The sequence below is a fragment of the Seriola aureovittata genome, chromosome 11, assembly GCF_021018895.1.
Source record: "Seriola aureovittata isolate HTS-2021-v1 ecotype China chromosome 11, ASM2101889v1, whole genome shotgun sequence".
Classification (NCBI taxonomy): Eukaryota; Metazoa; Chordata; class Actinopteri; order Carangiformes; family Carangidae; genus Seriola; species Seriola aureovittata.
Genome location: NC_079374.1, coordinates 14,974,667 through 14,996,054, shown reverse-complemented (window position 1 = coordinate 14,996,054; position 21,388 = coordinate 14,974,667). Strand labels below are relative to the sequence as shown.

Genomic DNA, 21,388 nt, shown 5'->3' with positions numbered 1-21,388 from the left:
TGCAACAACATAAGAACTTGATCCCATGTGGTATAAGTTGTGGCCACATGCTACTTTTTTTAAATTTGAACTCACCAGGGGGCACTAAAACTTAGCAAAGCACACCCCTCGATTAACTGTTTGCTGATGAACTGTCAGGTTAAGGTCACTGGATGTTAGATGGGAGTTGTTTTGTGAAGGATATATTTTTAGGTATAAACTATGCAATATGAGGGCAAAATACAACAAAAGAGTTATAGAGATATTTCCCTACCTAGATATTTCCAAAACAGAAATAACAAACAAAAAAGCAAAACACTGAACAATAAAAGTGAGTAAATATGTGTGACTCACTTTTTCAGGTTGTTCAGCTGGATGATGTAAAAGTGAGAGTTGAACTATTTCACTGTTTATGAGCAAGGACAGTAAATGCTCAGTCTCCTTTCATTTTAAGAAAAACTCTGGGAGCATCTATCACTGCTTAGCCTACCTGGATACCAAGTAAGGCCTTTGGTATTAAATATGTTTCTTACTGTCAACAATCTCCACAAAAAGAATAAAACCAAAAACAATGCATTAGTCCGCCTCGCAATACTTTGCAAAATTTCTGTCTGTGGCTCTTAGAACTAAATATTTTTAAAAAAAGGATCATGACTGTATACTTTGATTTTTGAAAAAGTCTAAATAATTTCCTGAAACAGCTGGGCAGTGCAGTTTTTAGCACTTACTCAAACAGGATTAAATAGTGACTATTTTCAGTGGTGGGTTTGATGTACCGATGTGGTGGTTAATTAATGGCAGTGGGACATGTATGTTGGGCCCAAGTCAAAATAAACTACAATGCTCAATGTTGTGCAGTCTATGTTTCAGAGGAATAATCTACTGTATATGTACACAGGAAATACTTGTTTGTAGGATCAACGCAGTGTTCAGTTTTTTTCATGCAAGTTGTTGACAATATGAAAAATATAGAATATAAGTTATTTATTTACGTTGTCATATAGACACAGTCATGCAGGATATACTTGAAACGGATTATAACTGATGTAGAACACATTACTAAACCATTTATTAATCATTAATACATATTTAGTTTGCTACAATTTCTAAATCTTGTATAAGGGTAGAGCTCATGTAATAATGCAGGATGCAACTGATGCTGTTTTTTGGGTAATTTAATTAATTGCATATTTGTTAAGGAATTTGAACCAGTGGTATAATGTTAACTAAAGCAGATCCTGCAGTATTTGCTTATTGTGTTGCCTTGTCATGTAGAGGAGCTCTATACCACAACAGGGGCCCAACAGCATTTTTTTTTTTTTGCCTTTGGGCCCCCAACTCGTTTATGCAACCATGCTTGTTGTAGCTTTATTTACAATGAAGCAAAGCTCAGTTTTTTCGACAGAATGCAGAAAGGTTAGTTAGACAACAAAACAAATGTTGGTGAGTAAAATGAGCACAGTACACCTCTGGTTTGGAGACAGTTTAAACATGCACAGCGGTCGGTTTGCAGACGCGTAGGCTGGAAGAACCCTCAACCAGCTAACCACCCAGCTCTCCTCTCCGAGCTCCGCGCTGATTGGCCGGGGTCGAGTAAAGGCGGAAGTCTACAGACGGGGATTCCCCGAGGGAAGTTCCCAACTCAACTAGGCTATGTAAAACATACATTGCAATATCCTCTCCAGCGCTTCGTAGCTTCGCATTTGAAGATTAGGCGACGACGCTGCGGTGGTGTCAAAACAACAAATTCGACTTTAGCTGTTACTCGAATGAAGGTAAGCGGACACACTCACTGGCAGCGAGGTAAACTGATCTGTGGAGTTGTTGCTCGGTCGCTGTATCCACCACCGGTTGAATGAGCTATGGCTAACCAGTCACTAACAGCGTAAAGAATACGGAACTGTGTGGATTAGGTTTTGAAGGACTCTTAAAGTGCTCCACTGCTGTGTCCCGGTAGGCTCCAGCGTTAGTGTTAATGTCATTTTACAACTCAGCCCGTGGGCTTTTATTTTGGCTTCATCCGGGAGCCGTTGCTGTGTAGTACCACTGACAGTTAGTGTGTTGCTATGACATTTATTGTGAAGATCCAGCAATAATTGATGAGCAGCTCAGGGTGAGAGTGGCATCAGCTTCTTTCTTATTCTGCACCACTCCAATACGTCCATGTTAACTGTTACAACTGTAAATAGGATGCTGCAACTGCAACAAAATTGCTCAAAAAGTTGTCTGAATATCAGTCCAGACACTGGACATGAAATGACAAAAATGTAAGAACCGTCCAGGTCAGTAGTCTCATATTTGTTGTGCAAGATATTGCAAATGCATTGAGTAACTTCATTTATTTGTCTTCTCAGTGGCTCAGTTGTTCATCAACATCTTCAGCACATAATTTCATGTAGAGCTAGAACAAGGTATCAGTTGTTGAAATGTGAATACTAAAATTCTGCTGTTGCACATTAGTTGATATTCAACTGGTGCTGCCAATATTTTTTGGTAATAAGCAAAGATTAGGAAGTGTATTTACTCAGTTTTGGCACAGTTTTGTTATTGCATCAGTAGCTTACATAAATCAAGCAAATCATTTGGCACCAGTTCATTGACTTTTATTTATTTTAACAGCATGTGAAGACAAGTTGACAGTTGTGTTCAGAGACATTATAAAACAAGCAAAAAAGATTCACTCAGCATCTCCATGTTTTTTTTAACTAGTCAAAAAAGTGCTCTCTTTAAAAGTGAGTACCTTTTTTACCTTCACTCATAGGGCTCATGTCTGCTGTGTCAGTGATGATTGTGGAGCACACGGCATGGAAAGGAACATTGGAGACCAGCTCAACAAAGCTTTTGAAGCTTATCGCCAGGTCTCCATTGAAAAGGACAATGCTAAAAAGGAGCTGCAAGAAATGGTAATGCTTTTTCAAGCTTTGTGTGAATTGAGCCAAACATTACCAATATAGCACAGATAGTACACCACAGAGCAGAATGCATTGCCAGTTTCTCAAAAAAGGTTTTGTAACTCACTTACTCAAAGTGTGTTTACTATATTTATGTTTCTGCACTGTCAAATAGCAAGAAGTCTTGTTTTGATTATTACTTATATGAAAATGAAATGGGACAATCGGACGTATATGGGCCAGATTCCAGATATTGGTGCTTAAAAAAAATAACTTCATTTTCACAGACTAAATATTATGAGGGATACACTCAATCACTTCAAAAGCAGATAGAGGACCAGCAGCTGTTGATTTCAAAACTTCAAGCTAAGTTGTCAGCAACACGGCAACCATCAGGTTAGTGAGACATGCCAGATGATCTCTCTGCTTATATTCCAACAAGATAATTTATTCTTGCGTTGCATTGCATTCTGGGCATTGAACAAATTGTAATGGATTGTCATGAATAATACCGAATCTGTTTTATCTAGCAATTCCTCCTGTACAAACTGTTAATTCTCACTGTTTTGGATTCTAAGGAGAGATGACATGTGAGCCTTGCAACCATGTCCTTGATGGGGCCAGTGCTTATAGGATAAAACAGTACCCGGTATGTTGACTGCACTACACTGTGCTCATGCTCTGTCTACTCTGTTTGAAAACTCCTATATGTTGGCTCCCATACAGGTTTTACTTCATTCTCCCACGTGAAATAATATACGAGCATATATACAGCTTCCTCTCACACACAAGCACACATTGATAGTACTTCTGCTTGATGTTGCTGCACAACAAGGATGTTAAAGGCACATTTTATGTTTGTTAACTATGAGGCTTAGAATATGTTTTTTCATATGTGATTCGTAGTGACAGACAAATTGTGAGCACTATCTTTGTGATTTTAAGGTGTAAGCATCATCTTTTAAGTAACTTTTTTGTTTATCTCAGTACCTGTGGCTGCACAACACAAATATAACATTTTTTCCAGTGTTGCTAACCCTTGTCTACACTGCTCTAAAGCAGTTTGCAGATCATTTCATGATAGTTAAATCTAAGAAATTCTGTTCTTGTTCAGGCGTTTGCCCTGATGAGAAGGCACAGATGTTTTTTTTATAGCGTTTCCATGCTTCCATTAATTTTTTTCCAATTATTCAAACGACTGAGGAGACCTCCGATTGCATTGCTGCTGTAAATAGTATCCACCCTCTGTTTTACTGCACACAAAGTGTGTCCACTTTTACTTCACCAGATGGTGCTAGAGGATAATATCAGTGCACACTGGAGCAGTCTGAGCTTTACTGTTCATTATTTTACATTTTTCACTAGTAAAAATAAAGTTGTGATGTATTAATAAAACTGCAAATGTATTAACAATATGCCCTTGGATAATAGGTGTTAATGAACGCTATAAATGTAATGTGTCTTTTTTTCAGGAGAATACAGGCACTGTTGCTGTTGCTCCTAATTTGCCAGTCAGCAGCAGCGTTGACTAGTATGTGTCTTTCTTTGCACAGACTTCTTTTTTTTTTTTTTACTGCTAAAGATTGGATTTTTTTCTCATTCTTAATTCATTTGTTTGTCAGCCAGGACATGCTGGATGTATTTGAAGCAATTCAAGGGAAATTCCGGCAGATTCGGTCTCTAACCCAAAGACAAAAAGATCACCTAAAAAGATTCCATGGAGGAAGTGATACATCAAATGGTAATGTTAACATTTATCTGATATTATCTGCTGTTTTTTAAAGGCCTGAATCTAACTCCAGATTTTTATTAATTCAGTTACTTAAAATAAATTGTGTTGAATTTAAATAGGTTTGTATATGTCATAACAACTTATGTGTTTATTAGCTTTTGCTTTGTTCCTTAAGATAATTAGATAGCAACACCTTAACTAGGACTGTACACGAATGCCTCATTGTCCTTTCGAACCATGGCTGGCCACCTCTGTGAAAATTGCATGGATAAACACATTTAATAATTTCACTGACAAATGTACAAAGCTGGCTCTGGAGACGGGATGTATAATCAATAATATAATATAATTATTCATATAATAATGTAAAGTATGATTAGAAAATATTTTTTGTTATATACATATTGAAAGGACCAATGTGAGAATACTCTTGAAATATATTTAATGTCTCTGCAACTTCTCAAATCCTTGCCAAGCTCAAATGTCCTTAAAGCCAGCACTGAAATACGTCAACATGTTGACTGAGACAGAAAAACTGTGTAAAATCTCATGTTTTTCTGCCATCTGACAGATCAGCGGTTCTCCATGCCCATCCAGTGCACAGACCGTACAGCAGAGGCAGAGAGACCCTTTTCCTCAGTGCTAAGGTCAGCAGTGGATATCCCACTCCCGCCCACGTCTTTGGCGTCCCGTGGCGCCAGCCCCGAGGACAGGGACTTAGTAGACTCTCTCGCCAAACTCAGTGTCAAATTCCCGCCCTCTGCGGACAGTGAATATGACTTCCTGAACAGTGCTCCAGAGAGACACATTGGTCTCACTATGTCCATGAAGCCACCTCTCAGTAGTGTCCCGTCCGCAATGACAGAGGAGGAGCCCGTGGACCTGCCCATGCCTTTTGTCTACCCTACATCCCCCTCCCACTCAACATCATCTTCGCTCTCCCAGGAGAATGTGCGGGGACCCCAGCAGGTGAGAATCACAGGAGAAGGTCTGAGAAAACTAGTAGCAAATTATCAGTTTATGATTGGTCTTCGCTAATGGAGGAGTGAAACAGTGTGAAGTCCAAAAAAATCCCTTTGGCTTAACTTGAAATGTATTACTGTGTAATGTGTGCTGATTCTTTTTTTACTTAAGCATGGATGCTCTGGTTATATTTGGCATCTTTGCTGGAAAGTGTGAGCCAGATGGAAGCACATTACACTGTCTGAATCTGATGAAGCAAGTATGATGGTTAAGTGGGATTTTATTTGCTGATGTGTATAAATGCCTAATAAAAAATTGTGAATGGCATGCAGCAAGATCTGCAAAAAAGTTGGTCCAGTTTTTCATAATATGATTCTTCCCCTGGATTAAATCAACATCGGCATTTATAATAGACTGTTTTAATAGCCAGGATGAACACATAAATAGTAAGATAATTAAACACTTGAGAATAAACCTTTTGCCTTTAGTGCTGCTGAGTATTTGTACAGGATGTTGGGTTGACAGAGGACCTGTTCAACAGATACTTCAACGTGAAGACCAAGTGGCCCAGCATGCTTTAATAAAGTGAGTGTAAGGATTGTTTAGAGCATGAATAATATATTGTTTTTTGTGGTTCATCCTGCTCTGCAGCCTCTCTGGAGCCCTGAGCTGTGTGATGCAGTTGACGTGGGGACAGAGCTGGCGACGCCTCAGAGCAGCAGTCCTGATAAATGTGCTTTCTGCAACGCTGTGGTTCCTCAGGAGCGAATGAGCAGCCACCTCTACTCGCATTTCTCTCATACGAATGAAGCCGACAATTGACAGTGGAAGCAGAGACTGACGGGCTAAGGCCTTAACTACTCCCAAGACTTTACTGTATTCATGGTCTGCCATGGTCCTGCATGCCATGAAGTACATGCGCTGTACTGGATTTGAAATGACACTGCAATAAGACTTGAATCCATTTATTTAATATTGAAGAATTGAATGGTACACTTCTCCTCCCATTATATTTTTCTAATATCGTGCTGAGATTTTACTATAGTAAGTGACGATTATGCATAATATGGTATATATGAGCAAATAAAGCCGACATTTACTCATGCAACAATTTTATCATTTGAATGGTTTTCAACATGCAAACAGAAGACACAGTGGGGTAGTCCACATCCATACATGAAGACATCATGTGTATATATTACCATTATTTCTTGAACAGATTTATATACATTTTCATTTCAAAGTATAATTTGTAAAAAAATAAATAAAATAAAAAATCCCTTTAGAGAGACATTAATTCTTCTCTTTGTACATTGAAATTTTCGATAATCTGCTGAAATATGACAGCTCTGCCCCCTTATTATGTTGGCGCCAGGATTTTATATCTCATAGAACAACCATATGCTGTGTATTAAGAATGCCAACAATATGCATCAAATCACTCAAACATAAACCAATCAAGCTTTTATAGAATGGAGGACATGTTGATTAACACTATTTTCACATAAACCCCCATCGTTCTTCTAAGTTGTACGCCAGGATAATTTGAAGCAGCTGTATGTCATTATTGGTGCAGATCTGACAATATTTATAACATTGAAATAAGTTTAAAAGTTAGTTTGCCATGTGTTCGTTAAAATTGCCTACACAGATGGTAACGCACAACATCAGGCCCAAGCTTATTGTTTAATTAGTTGCCCAATTACCTTTCCATTTATATAGTAATGATTTTACCATATGCAATATTATAATGTATTAATGTAAGAAATTTTATTTTAATGGTTAAAGGAACATGATATGAAGAGTTTACTTAAATTATGCTATACATGATTATAAAATAATACATTCTAGGTATGCCAGTTTTAAATTACATAATAGAGTACATTTTAATAATTCTAAAAATATCTGACAGTTTCACAAAATGTTAGAGTAAAGTGCTGAACGGTGAAATACAGGTAATCATAATTTGGAAATAGAACAGAGCAGATGATGTGTCAGTCACCGTCTGATCACTGTGTGAAAGTGCATCTTTTACAGTATGCACACCTATCATTTGACTAAACCTGAGTCTTTCTAAACAGCAGCATCGGCTTGTGATTTCTGCAGTATTTATTCACACCTTAGCAAACAATTGCAGTGATTTTCACCAAGCAATGTGATGATGTTTAAAGGAACGGGAGACGCGAGTGTTGGAACACTTAGTTGTGCAGAGAGGACCTTGCAGCCCTTCAGCTATGGACTGGTAACACTTGTGCTGGGTAGATGAGCTGGTGTGAAGTCTGTAAACAACCTTTTTTTTTCTGTACAAGTGTTAGGCATTATAACTCACTTCCAATAATCAAATAGTGCATTAAAGACTGATTTATTTTCTTATTTCAACCTTAACTGATATTTTTGGCGCACGGCATTTCACTGTTTCATAAATAGATCCGAAGTGCGTAAAAAATGGTATGTTATAATGATATTAACTATTCCCAACTAATGAGTCATTAAACTGAAATAGAAGCTGAATATTACATATTTATTTAATGCAGCATGCCACACATAATGCATGTTTATTTTAGAGTGATGTAAACCTCATAATTTAACATTTCACATCACATCATGGACACAGAGGGGAGAATTTTTTCAGATTTTTTGGCAAATACATATCCCTAATGATGCTCTCTGGTTAATCTGCGAAGAGTTGAACATTGTGCAGCCTGCGAGCTTTTCTCTCTGGGATCATGAACAGCTGCTTGCTCATAATTATGTTGTCATTCATTGTTATTTGGAAGAGGAAACTCGTACTGACAGCTAGGATTTTTTTTTGTGTGCGTGTGTATTTCCGTACAGTGTGTATTTACTCACTTGCGTGTACAGTAATGTGAACTGTTTGAGACTCAACTTTAGCTCTGAGGCATTGTTATTGCAATCATTTCCAGTAAAATATCAGATATATGTGCTATCTTTTTGCTTGGGACATTTGCTACCAGAGGCAGAAGAAATAGATAATTTGAAATAGATTTAAGAGCTATAAAAAAAAAATGAAAGAGGACAAAAAAGAAGAGGGATATGGATTGAGACGGAGAAGTAGAAGGCTGATTACAAGGTGTCAAAATTGCCAGGAGCAAGAAGGTGAAAGCAATCAGGGGTGAGAAGAGTGCAGCATTCGTGAGGGGCAACTAATTATCCATCTCATTTGTGGAGAGAAGCATTTGAGGCAGCTCTAGCCCACTGAATGGTGACAGATTGGTGCGGAGGAGAGGGGAGGTGTTAGAACAATGGAGCCCAGCTCACCATCATTACTGCATGCTAATCAGCAGTGCTTCTGCACCACCAGTCCGTGCTGCAGAGAGTTCGGGGAGACGGAGAGTCACTGGCTTCAGGGGACCACAGTCATTTCCAAGTAGAGAAGAGAGAGAGCGAAAGAGAGAGAGAGAGAGAGAGAGGGAAGTGATGCACGGTATAGCTGTTGGCATGCTACCACTGCTTATTTTAGCTTGTAGGTTATCCTATGCACAGACCGATCTCTGTGGCCTGCGCTATCAGCTTGTACTTGTAAGATGAGCTGATTGTGCTGGAGTGTTTTTAAGTAGACTGGTGGAACAATAGGTCACTCTATGGTGTAATGCAGAATATACATGTGGTAATCACATGAAAAGTTTGAATTCTAAACAGAAATAAAGAATAAGTTTTAAGCCTTCAGAAGGTACTGCAAATACGTACTACTGCATATACCAAAAAATGTTCACGACACTTATAAATGTTGCACTTGCTGTCTACAAATGCATGTTAAAGTTAGAATAACTAAGCTGTATTAACATAATAAAGGTAGCAGAGATATGTTATGTAAAATAATAATAATAATAATAATAATAGTAATTTAAAAAATGAGACTAAGTTTGTTTGTTTTTACTAGATGCTGTATTGTCACGTTTTGAATAAGTTTTGCAGAGCACACTGAAAACAATACAAATCGGATTGAGCATTATTGGTGAATTATACAAGCAGGAATGCTACACAACAATAGTCCCTGAAGATTTAGAACGCAGCTGTGTATTTATGTTTTTGAGCAAGGCCATTTCAATTTTAAAACAGTAGTTTTGTCTAATGGTAAAGCCTTGATTAACAAAAAGCATTATTACATTAATGTACAATCAATAATTCAATTGTGTGTAAAAGTGTAGCCCCTGAAACCAAAACTCTTACTACAACTGAAAGCTATTGTCAGAACCAAACTGCTTGACTTTTAATACAAGGACTTATAATGGACAACTACTATTTGCTTGATGCATTTGATGAGGATTTGTTTATAATTTTTGTAAACACATCTGTAAATGCTGAAGTATTTAGAGGTTTGCAAAACAGGGAAAAATACTTATTTTCAATTCTGATATCAATAGTAACTCCACTTGAATTTAATGTAGTCAAAAATTACATATTTGTCCTTTAAATGTTTTTGAATGAATGAATTCCTATTGGCATCACATCTGGGTAAGTTTAGTTTCTGATGTTGATTGATATCAAACAATTTCTTATTGCGATATAATAATATTTAAAATATCTCAACTCCATGAAACAGACACTTTTCTTTTTTTTGGCCAGTAATTGGATTATAATTGCAGTAGCCAATAGACAGAAGAGGCACCATTCCACTAAGTAGTTATTTTCAACAATTACTCTTCTAAATATTATATTTCTAAATATCTAACAATGTTTATCAGATCATGCCACTGCCAAGAAGATATAACACAAGTGGGGAAAAAAAAGAAATGCTAAAGGGTTTAATCAAACTGAAACAAAACAGAGAGATAGCAAGTGGATGAAGGTCACCTGGCTAGAATGCCCTCTTCACATCAATGTCATTTAGATAATTAACAACTTAGGAGAGAAGCATATTCAACTGTGTGTGCACTGGTCACCGTTGGCATGAGAGACTGCCAACTCTCATGGCGTCGCGAGCTGAGAGTATCACCTCACAGTTGTCTTGCCATGCGTTGGGCTCCTCGTGCTCTCTGTACAGAAGTGGCGGAGCTGACTTTGTGTTCGATTAAATGTGTTGAAGCCATCGCTGCCTGTGCAAAGTCTCAGAACAGCCCCTCTCCATTGTGTTTGTTTCAGTGCTGGTCTGAGAGCCCTGATTTCTGGAGCAGAGATTTGGCAGTCACAGCAAGTGATGACAGAGGCAGTGGTGAGATCGCACCCAGAACCCCAAAGGAGGCTCACGTTTCAGGCGGATGCGAGCCTTGTTCAATACACAGAACACAAAAGCACTGATCAGTGGAGTTTGCTGATGCCATTGTTCTAAAATTCACATTGTTCAGCCACTATAGCAAAGGCGACGTGTTTATGATTATCAGGGGAGGGTTGGAGTGTTGGACATTTGTAAACTTCTGAACTTTTTGAAGACATTTGGCTGCCAATTCGAAATAACTGTACGACTGAAAGTCTGGCTCTCAAGATGTCATCCTCCTGTTATTTTATTGTCACTGTTAAATTAGTGTAAGTTGCTTTTCTTCTTGACACATGGGGGTGGGATTGAGCATGGGGATGTTTGTGGAAGGGTAACTTGCAATTCAAGGGTTAAGGCAGCATGAAAGAATCCATTCTCGGTTTAATGACCTAGCCTCGCTGGGCGAGGACGACAGGGAACATACTCTTGACTTGTACTGAATTTGCCAATTAACACCTCCAATAACAGGCTGCCTCTGAACATCACCAATGTAGAGGGAGGAGGAGCAACTCTCATGCACTTTGTTTTTAAGCCTCTGATCCTGTAATGATAAGGTCTGTGATTTCTTCATACGCTGAAAATTATTTTGCCTTATACACAGTTTGGTACATTTTCTTTCATAGTAGAATTTTGTATGAATTGTTGCAATAGCTTTGAGATAAATCCTCAGTTCATAGGCAGTGTAGTGACTGACTATCACACTGGCAATGATGTTGGAAATATTTTATTCTTCCACGTGCAGCTTGAATCCTTATGTAGTTATTGGACCTTCTATTTTTTGCACACGGCCATATGGCCATGTGCAGCTTCAATTAGACACATGGCTGGTATCTAAGATACACTGTGCTTGATTAGCTTTGTTCCTTCTTATTGTTATACAAGAAAATACAAAACAACAGTGCTGTCCTTGATAGATATCTGAAAAGATCTGTCCCTTCAAATAAGGCCCCCATTCTTGTCGCCCCTCTGGTTTCACACATGCTTATCAGACTCCCAAACAACACCTAGTACAGGTGTGAATATCAAAATCCCAAGTGAAAATCACAGTGGGTACTCTTGTGTCGTCTTTGGAGTCCTCTTACATACAGCAGTGGTTTTGCATTGGGGCTGCTGGCTAACAACAACTGCAGAAACACCTTTGGCTAAGTGTAAGGTGGACATTCTTACACCAAATGTGCTTAATGACTGAAAAATCGCCACCAAGATCTAATTGAAATATGTGCTTAAGAGTACAGTAGCTGGTTATTGCCCGGTACAATCACACCATAACACAGCAGTTTCACAATTCATTAGCAGGTACTTAAACAATATATAATAATTGAAAGATGACTGCATAATTGATAGCAGTTCACACCACAGGGAAAGTGCAGTGATCCATCTAATGATAGTAATAAAGTGTAGTGGGTTAGGACACAGAGGATAACACTTGAGGCGTGAGCTGTGTACAATTGTGACGACAAAAGCCTTCTCTTAACACTTTGTCAACATAACAGATACAAACACCGCAAAGATGTTAAGTCATATTCATGTTAGCAGGACTGAAGGGATTCAAAATATACCTCCTCGAGGTTAGCAGACCGTGGCTCTCTTGTTCTCATGCTGACCACCTCTGTGTCATGTGCAGAAGAACCTTTTTAGAGACGCTACATTCAAATCAATTCATTTATTCAGTGTTAAGAAACCATCTGGCTTGATTAGAGCTGAAAGTCATCCTGGCGGGCCAGTTTCCTGACTGACACCTCATAGAATTAGTGGGAGGACGGCTTCATTTACTGTATTTGCTTAGCTCAGACTACACTGCTTATCATCCCGCTGTACTCAGAGCTCAGATATCAACTGCACAGTCCTCCACAAGCTCCATTTACCTCAAGTCTTTGTTGCAGTATTAAACAGATTCAGCATATCTGGGTTGTTGTTTATTAGTCTTAGATAGTGAGATATAACACTTTTTGTGTTCTCTTTGTGGAAGCTGTGAAAATGGCACGCCATATGTAATACACTTGCTTGCCGTTGGTCTTGCCAATTCCCCCAAGATCAGTAATTCCTGTGCCAATGCTCACACTCTCTCTTTGTCCTTGTGGTTTGATTGAGCTTGTTGGATTGGATGGGTTTCTTTCTGATGCTGTGTCTGGTGTTTAGTTGTTGATTTGATGTCATTCGCAGTCCGATTAAAATAACCATTTGAACCAGAACATACGTATTCAGATGTACCTCCAAGCTACTGAAAAAAACAACAAAAAAAAAAAAAAAACCTGAATTACACATAGTAAACAGGCAACTCAAATCAAATGGGAGACAGCTATAGATAAACCAAAACATATTCCTGTTATGTTTTTTTCTCTTCTAATTCAGCATAAAACAAATTGGCTGCACATTTTGTTCACACCTCGTGTAACCTGGGGATAGTAAGCGCGATTCTCCCTCGTCATACCTGTGACAACAACCTGCAAAGTGCTCCCAATGCCCTAATCTGCAGGGTAGAGACCTGCTGCTGCTGCTGCATGTAGATGTTGTTTTCTTCTTCCTTAGCTGCTTGTCCCTGTGGTTTTTACATTTACACACCCACCAGAATCACACAAGGTAAAAGAGAATATGCGAGTGTCTCGCAAGCCACCAATCTTTTTTTTTTTCTATCAAAAACATGTTCTCGTTCAACAGAAAGCAATAAAGGCACACTGATGGTGTTTGATTTAGAAATGGCAGTCAGACCATGATTTTAGCATCAACAGATGGCCAGTAGATTGGTTTAAATGAGTAACACCACTGCCTGCTTTAGAGTTGGCTCAAGTAGTAGAGTAGTGTACTACTGTCTTATCATATCTCCTTGTGTGAATGATGATGTCACTATGATAGATGCTACTCAAGTGGGATCAGACCTACTCAGTGATGCCTGTAGAGACCATCTCTGGGAGATCCCTGTCCGGTTGCATTATTCAACAATGCTCCTTTACCTCTCCCAGGGAAAGGGGACTGTTGAATATTTGAAAGATAGATTTGATTTTTTATTTAAGTGTATAGATGTAGATGGGAGAAAAAGGGGGGGAAAAAATAGAGATGGTGCCAGTCGGTGCAGCCTGGATGGTCACCAAGGCAACTTGCCGAGTTTTTCTGACTGATCTACGGGACTTCTTGGCTGTCTCACTGGGGGACGTTTTGGAAAAGTGGGCTTCTTCGAGCACCTTTTGACTGCGACTTTGAGTTGACGGATCATTGATCATTTTAGTCTCATAATTATGGCCACCAGTTGGTTTGGAATTTGATCAAACCTCCTTGCATGGAGCTTTTTAGTCACCTCGACATTTCCATGTTTTGTGGCCTTTCCAGTTGCTACTCTCATGACACCTGGCGGGGGGTTTCAAGAGCTTTGAAAAGATTCATTATAGTGCTATGAAGACTATGCAAAATATTTTAAAATAGGTAAAAGGTTCTAGGTCTCCTCTGGAATCCTGGGCTGTTTTGTTAAATTCAGTGAATCAATATTTCAGTTGCAACATAAGAAAGGAAATCTGCTCATTGATAACGTACCAGACATTGTGCGAGACAGTGATAGCCTATTTTCAAAACGGCAGTGTAAAAAAAAAACAAAAAAAAAAAACATGGCTGCAGAACCACTGCTCATATCCTGACGAGCCAAGCTGAGTATTGATCCATCTGGCTCTGAAGACACTGTCATGTCACCTTTGCATTTAAGTGTTATCTTGTCAGCTTCAAATGATCTAGCTGTCAGATCTGGGAAAAGCTGGCCTGCGTGATGTTGCTTTGTCTCTAATGTCCAGCTGTTGCTACAACAATGTCTCCCAGCAAGATATTTTAATCCAGTGTTTAGATGGAGTTTTGTGTGCAGTATGTCAAGATTTACGTCTAATCTGCTGATATCTGATGATAATATATAACTCTTAATTTTACATGTTAGATGTGATTGTGCGTCTGGGCCCCTATGTATTTGTAAAATACTGCTTAATTCTTCACTATGTATGACAGTTGATCCTTTAAGTCCACAGTTCCAGTCACTTTTCATCTTATTCCTGCCTTGGTGTCAACCACTTCCTCAGATAATTAAAAAGACAACTTACAATGAATGTTATCAGACGCTCAGTGGCAGCACAAACCAAGTGCAAATTGCTTCAAAATTGATTCCTTCTTTACAGCAGATGTAACTGATAGTTAAAGGGTGAGAATCCAGTCTCGTGGTGAAAGGTCACAAACTCTTTCAACCAAGGTGTGGTAACAGGGTGAAAATTTGAAAGCAAATTCACTCCCTGCTAATGTAGCCTACATCGCCCTTAATGATAACACACCCACAGCATTGCACTCACAGCACTAATTTTCATGTTTTCACTCACATTCACTGCAAACGTTTTTAGTTGTTCTATGATTTATCTTTTCCTTCCCACCCTCCCTTTCTTTTCTCATACTCGAATCAGTGTACGGTGTCCAATGTTTAATTTAGTCCCAGTGTAGCGGCTTAGTTTCCTGGTCATTTAAAGAGTGGATCAGTTCCTAAAGGAGATGGCTGCAGGCCGGGGAGCTGCTGTAAAGGCAACAGTAGGACACCAGGCAGTAGTTCACACTTGTTGGAGCATACTGGTGAGGCTGTGAAGATGGATTCTTTCTTGATTATACGGTACTGTCTGTCTTTCTCATCTTTCTAACCAGTGTGAAATTATGACACTGTGCAATATTTTCTTTTCTCTATGCCATTTCTAAAAAACATACAGCATCTTCTTCCTCACTTGTGCAGCTGTATGGATGAAATATTACAAAAAAAAAAAAAAAATCCCCATCTCTACATTTATTTCTTTTTCAGCCTTACCATTGGCAAAGTTTTTCAAGAAAATAAACTGATTTCCATGTGTTTGTTTGTGACAGCCTAGATGTGAGTGGTGGAGACATAAATCATGTCACATTTATTTTTCCTCTCAACTTGGAACATGGTTCTCTTCCCTGTAGAATTCAGAGCTGATCATTAACCTTTCCTTTAGTTCCTTCCCTTGCCTGGTCACATTTCCTCTCTATTTGGTTCCTGGCCCCATATGCCACTTTCCTATTTCCTGCCTGCAGACAGCAGGGAGTAGCTCTATTATCACCTTCCTAGAGCTGTCTTTGAATGTGAGAGGCAATTCCATTTCACTCAGCCATGGGGAGGAGGAGGAGGAGTAGGAGAAAAAACACACCATAGAGCACACAGAAATTGGTTTAGGGTTACTTCTTACAGTCGAATGTAAGACTATTTTGTTTTTCTACTTGTATCGCTCAGATTTAAAGACTATACAGTAGCTGCGGAGGTGCAGGTTTTTGTAGAATAGTTCCAAGTCAGAGCAAAGGTTAAGTGCTGTGTATCATGTCTGGTTGTTGTGTGCACATTTTATTGTCAAATCCATTTAGAAGTCATCTTTTGAAATATTAACAATCCTAAAGCAGTTATATTACACTACTGTGAAGTTGTGCTAAACATATCGGTAGATGTCTCTAATGCTTTCGCTCTCAAGTGTGCTCTCTCCATTTTGCGACATTTTACTTGAAGCCTGTGTTATTTTTGGGTTTCCCTGAGTCTTATTCCAGCTTTTATCAGCGTCTAGGTCTTTGGAATGGTAGGGCTCTTGACAATATTGCTCCTGGATAAATTAAACATGAGTTACGTAGAGTGATAATCTGTGGGCCTCTCTTTTCACACTGCATTCCCAATGAGCTGTGTGTTGGCCTGGTGTTGTTGCCTGTGATTTTAATGAAGATTATTCTTGTAACACGACAGTCGCCTGTTTGCTCCTATTCTCCCCAAAATATTTTCTCTTCAAACAAAGAATTTTGTTTTCTTTCAAAGGATCTCTGCAGCATATATGTTTAATTTTATAAGTATTCCTTTTGCAGGTGAATCACCAGTTTTTCTCGTGGTTATAATTCAGGATATTTAGTTAGCAAATCCTGGACGCTGATTAATCAGGTAACAGTGAGTTGTTGTTTTTGGATTAAATATTCATCATCATGTCAACCTAGTTATTGATTAAACAATAGAGACACAGCTGTGACTGGGTAATTAGTACTTATTTTCATCCTGTCTAAGCAGCGTAGGCTCACATCAAATAGGCAAAGCTTAAGTTACTGGACTGGAGCCTTCTGTTTTCTATTGTTCAGGTTTAGGCTGATAGTGCTCGGGAAATCTCAGAGGATTCTCAGAGGAGTAAGTGCACACTTCATGGCATGGCTACTCTTAAAATGGAACTGATGTTTTATAAATAATTTCAAAGTTACAAACATCAGCCTCACAATCACGGCAATCCAATGATATTCATTTGGCATAAGTCAGTTTCATTTCTGTGTGCTTTTCATCAGAAATGGCTTAAAAAGTAGAGTTATTCTGAATTTTTTATGCCTTGGGCATACTGGGGACAGTGGCCATGTTCTTCACTTGCAGACATCTGACAGTGCATGGCAGCAGAAATAACAAAATGGTCACAAACCCCAACTGCACTCGCTGGGTCACACAGGCTCTTTAAAATTTAAAGAGACTAGCAACAAACCAAACAGTTGATAACAGTTCAGAAGCAGGTGATAAAAGAAGTTTTCGTTGGGACATTAGCCTCTCCACTAACTTTGTGATTCCTGACATTATATTCTCACCATTTGTTAAGACAAATAATACACAACATTACTCTCAGGGATAGTAGTACCCGAAGGATTATTACATTTTGCAGGTGTTAACTTTGCTGCAGAATTGGTATGAGACAAAATTCACACATCTATAATTATGCATGAATTTACATTCCACCATCTGTATTCACGTTATTTAGTTTTCATAAAGGGGAGAGCTCAGCTGAGCAGCGTGGATAGCTCATGGCTCATTCTCCCATAGACTTATACTATCATTTCCATAGGAGTGTGTTAATTATCGTGCTGTCATTGTCCTGTGATGTAGAAACAACTGGCAGCAACAGAAAGACTATAGTTAAAAATATCTTACAACATATGCGCTGCCTAATTTAAGACATGTGTTAAATAATTGTATTGAATAGGAAATGGCATATTAATGATGTGTCGCGCAGGACTGTGGTTATGACCATGCAACAAACTGTATATTGAATAATAAAAAAAAAGCGTGTATGAGATGACAAAACAGTCACTGAATAAATGCACAGTCAGACAAATAGTATCAAAAGAAAATAAATCTAAATTATGTGGTTAACAAAAATCTTAGTTTATGCTTTACATTGCATGGGAAAACAGTGTAAATGTGTTCACTTACTATGAAAGTAATTGGAGTAATGTATTTAAATGGGTGGGAATACTGTAAGAATAAAGGGATAAAATGAACCAGGGGCTACAACGTGTCTTGGATTGGTGACTGTTAATGAGCTAGAATCATGCTTTTATTTTACTCTGCTCCAGATAAAGAAACACATGTATAGATATTTGTTTTGGGTGAACGGCCCCTTCAGTGCAGGCTCAGGTATGGTATAAGCACAGGGTGCCATGTCACCTGTATTTTCCCTGAACATCATAATCACCTGTCTTGAGGTTAATTTGCAGTGAGCTTTGTGGTGAAGAATCACGGCTGGGTCTGGTATGGCTGGGCGACCCTTAAAGGCCATCAATAATGAGCAGGTGTAGGAGTGCACTTCTGCGAGGACGCGTGTCTTGGTGTGTCCAGGGAGGACGGCTAATAAGGGTTTAAAAGCCACAACTGTCCACTCCGCCCCTTTGCAGGCCTCCAGCTGTCTTTTCTGTCAAAGAGCACCCTGATTCCCTCTGACAGAGCAGATCACTGCTGGCAGGAAACCACAGGGGGCGATAGTTATGTTAGCATAGCACAAAGCACCACCACACTTGGTCAGATTAGTTGTGCTAGGCAATTAAAGACTTAAGGTAAATACCGGTTTCTTTTTCTGTTTTTGTTTTTTTGTTTTTTTTGTGTGTTTTAAAAAAAATCAAAGACCTGCAGGAAGAAGGGACGAAATACTTCACTTTGATTTATTGATGGAAATTGCAATGTGACGTCTGGCAAACAACATATAAATAACTTAAAGGCCATCTTAAATGCATTCCCATGAAATTTTTAGTGCCGCTGTAATATAAGCCACTACCTGTCATGAATCCCAAATAACCTTGGCTCTATCCTCTTAGTTCAGCCCACTGTGCCTCATTCCTTATTACTGGCCTGACAAGGAAATGTTTACCCATCCGACAAGAGACAAGCCATTTCATAGTCGGAAAAAGCAATTTCACCTGACTGGAGCAGCACACTATGTCCCCATATCCTTGCTGGCTATAATTTTGTTGTCATTTTGTGTGCTGTGATCATATCATTGAAGTGACAGTACTGGGCATTAGGTAAAGTCCCTAAGCTGGTGCTCACTTTCAGGCTTTTTCTCTCCTTGTCATTCACATTGATTAGATTAGACCCAGGTGGCAAGCAGATTCCTTTGGCACAACAATAAAAAATGGTGATACAACGCACTTGAAAAAAGGACACTGTTTTATGCTTAACTGAACATTGTTAAGAAGAACATATATATATTTTTTTTCATAATTATACAGTCTATTGTTGTATTTTTTTCAGATTATTGTAGGATGTTTCTTTCAAAGAGGTTTGTTGTCATTGAAATGAATAATATACCTGCACTGACAAATTGTAGACATATACATGCACTTTTTACAATTTAAATGAAAAAGTCTATTTCTTTTGGAGCAGAAATAGCACAGAGAGCCTGTGCATTAAGCTCAGCTGGTCAACGGAGAGTCTGCGCAAGGCAGGGGGCAGAGATCCTAACCTGCACAATACAATCTCCCCAAGGGACAAGGTTGGCCATGGGCATAACAAATCAACCCCCTCCTCTTTGGTTATGTCCACTAGCTGACTGAGCCAATAAAAAAAAAAAAGAGAGGATTCTGATAAACAGGCACCAGAGCACCTGGGGAAACACACCGAGTTGCTGCATGGGTGATTCAACAATTGGTTTATTCAGGGGGTGGGGGTGGGGGTGGGGGGTGGAAACAAGCTCGTTTTGCTTATTAAAGATCAGTGTTGGAAGTGAACCATAATCCTGTAATGAGGAGAGCAGAGAGTGACCTCTTTTGCTTGGGCACAGACAAGCCTGTGCTTGTATATTTCACAGGAATAGATTGCTGGACCCTATAGCCCTACTGTAATGACCCCTCTTGTTAGCTGCAGAGATTCATGGCTGTTCATTAGAGATACAGACTCGTGGATGTACCCAACAGTGAATCAGGCCTTGATCGGTTTTGTCTTAACCTTGTCTGGTAGAGATTGTTCTACGCACACTTGCTGGTTAATCACACTGCAGTAGAACTAAACCAAAACTTATTCAGTGGACTGGAAATGATCTATTTTTAGAATTGTATGTTGTACAATACAGCTTTATATGAAAAAGGTGTTTCTAATATTTTGCCTGCCCTCATTTACATACTTGAGGGGGAGAGATAAACATGTTTTAATATAATGCAACTGAATATATCTACATCTACAAACTACAGTTTAAAAAAAAACACACTACAGTGTTGAATCAACACCTTTCTGACACTATAAGCCTCATAAATGTTGCATTGAATTAAATTGTTGTTCAGGTGTATCAGAAACTTCAGCAGAGTTTAAAAGGGCCTTACAATCATAGAATCAACTGTACATCAAACCACTCCCCCTGAACAGCAGTAGGCCTATGTGTTAACTTGGTAATAACCTTGTTAGTAAGTTAAGCTGGAAGGTGTTTATACTGACTACTGACTGCAGCCACTCTCGCCGCATTGGAGGCACAAGAACTTACAGACACTTTATTTCAAATTCTGAATCATTAACATCCTGATGAAGTTTCATCAGTTTTGACTTCAGGTGGTCTATAAAAGTAATTCAATGATGGAAAGTTCGGAGGTTTTACATTAACTCTAGCTGCTAACAAACTCGCTAAACATACTCCTTGTTCTGTTAGTTATGTGAAGGATCTGCATCCTGCTGACATCACATTTGATCTATTTTGTGGGATATCCTCTTCAGAAAGATGTTTTTTCTCAACCTCAGACTTGATGGGTTTCAATAGGCATTTGATGTTTAGTCTTACAATAAAAAAAAGAAAGAAATTGAACTAAATTGTATTTAATAATAATTTAAAACCAACAGTCCCAAACACATATTTTTCAAAGGTTTTCCTTTACTCTGTGTGAGCTGTATTTGCCACAGCAGTCCCAGTTATCAGTGCACTGGTTCATAACTTTAGTGCATAAAATATTTACCAGCACTGGGACTCATAAACACATCTTCAGTGGGACGCCATGATTTCACGCTATATCACAAACATTTTAAGGCATCAGATGCACTGCCTGTCATGGACTGTCATTTTTGGTGTGTTAATAATATATTTTGGTTTCTTGGGCAGACATACTTTGGCACTCATAGCACATAAATAGGTAAATAACGCGGATAAATAGGTAAATAACGCAGCAAACGTGCAGCTGACAGTAGAAAACAATCTTTAAAACCATATACTTTTATTTTATCATGTTATGTTACTTTTTTCCATATATATATATATATATATATATATATATATATATATATTATATATATATGTTAGAAGAAAAGTCGGGGTCCATATCAAATAT

The 21,388-nt window shown here is 38.6% G+C and overlaps 1 protein-coding gene across 1 annotated transcript; it reads left to right on the top strand.

The window, feature by feature from the left end:
- Positions 1-1,568: 1,568 nt before the first annotated feature.
- On the top strand, positions 1,569-6,850 carry tank (TRAF family member-associated NFKB activator). The gene is made up of 8 exons (XM_056390292.1): positions 1,569-1,754; positions 2,741-2,882; positions 3,158-3,266; positions 3,449-3,519; positions 4,343-4,401; positions 4,493-4,611; positions 5,174-5,571; positions 6,217-6,850. Exons 2-8 carry the CDS (start codon positions 2,784-2,786, stop codon positions 6,385-6,387), a joined length of 1,026 nt encoding a protein of 341 aa, XP_056246267.1. The 5' UTR covers positions 1,569-1,754; positions 2,741-2,783; the 3' UTR covers positions 6,388-6,850.
- Positions 6,851-21,388: the final 14,538 nt, after the last annotated feature.

Bases quoted from the DNA above. Each gene is read 5' to 3' on its own strand.
- tank (XM_056390292.1), top strand. From the start codon at position 2,784: ATGGAAAGGAACATTGGAGACCAGCTCAACAAAGCTTTTGAAGCTTAT. The intron at 4,402-4,492 runs GTATGTGTCTTT...TTTGTTTGTCAG, and splicing joins GTCAGCAGCAGCGTTGACTA to CCAGGACATGCTGGATGTAT. The intron at 5,572-6,216 runs GTGAGAATCACA...CCTGCTCTGCAG, and splicing joins ATGTGCGGGGACCCCAGCAG to CCTCTCTGGAGCCCTGAGCT.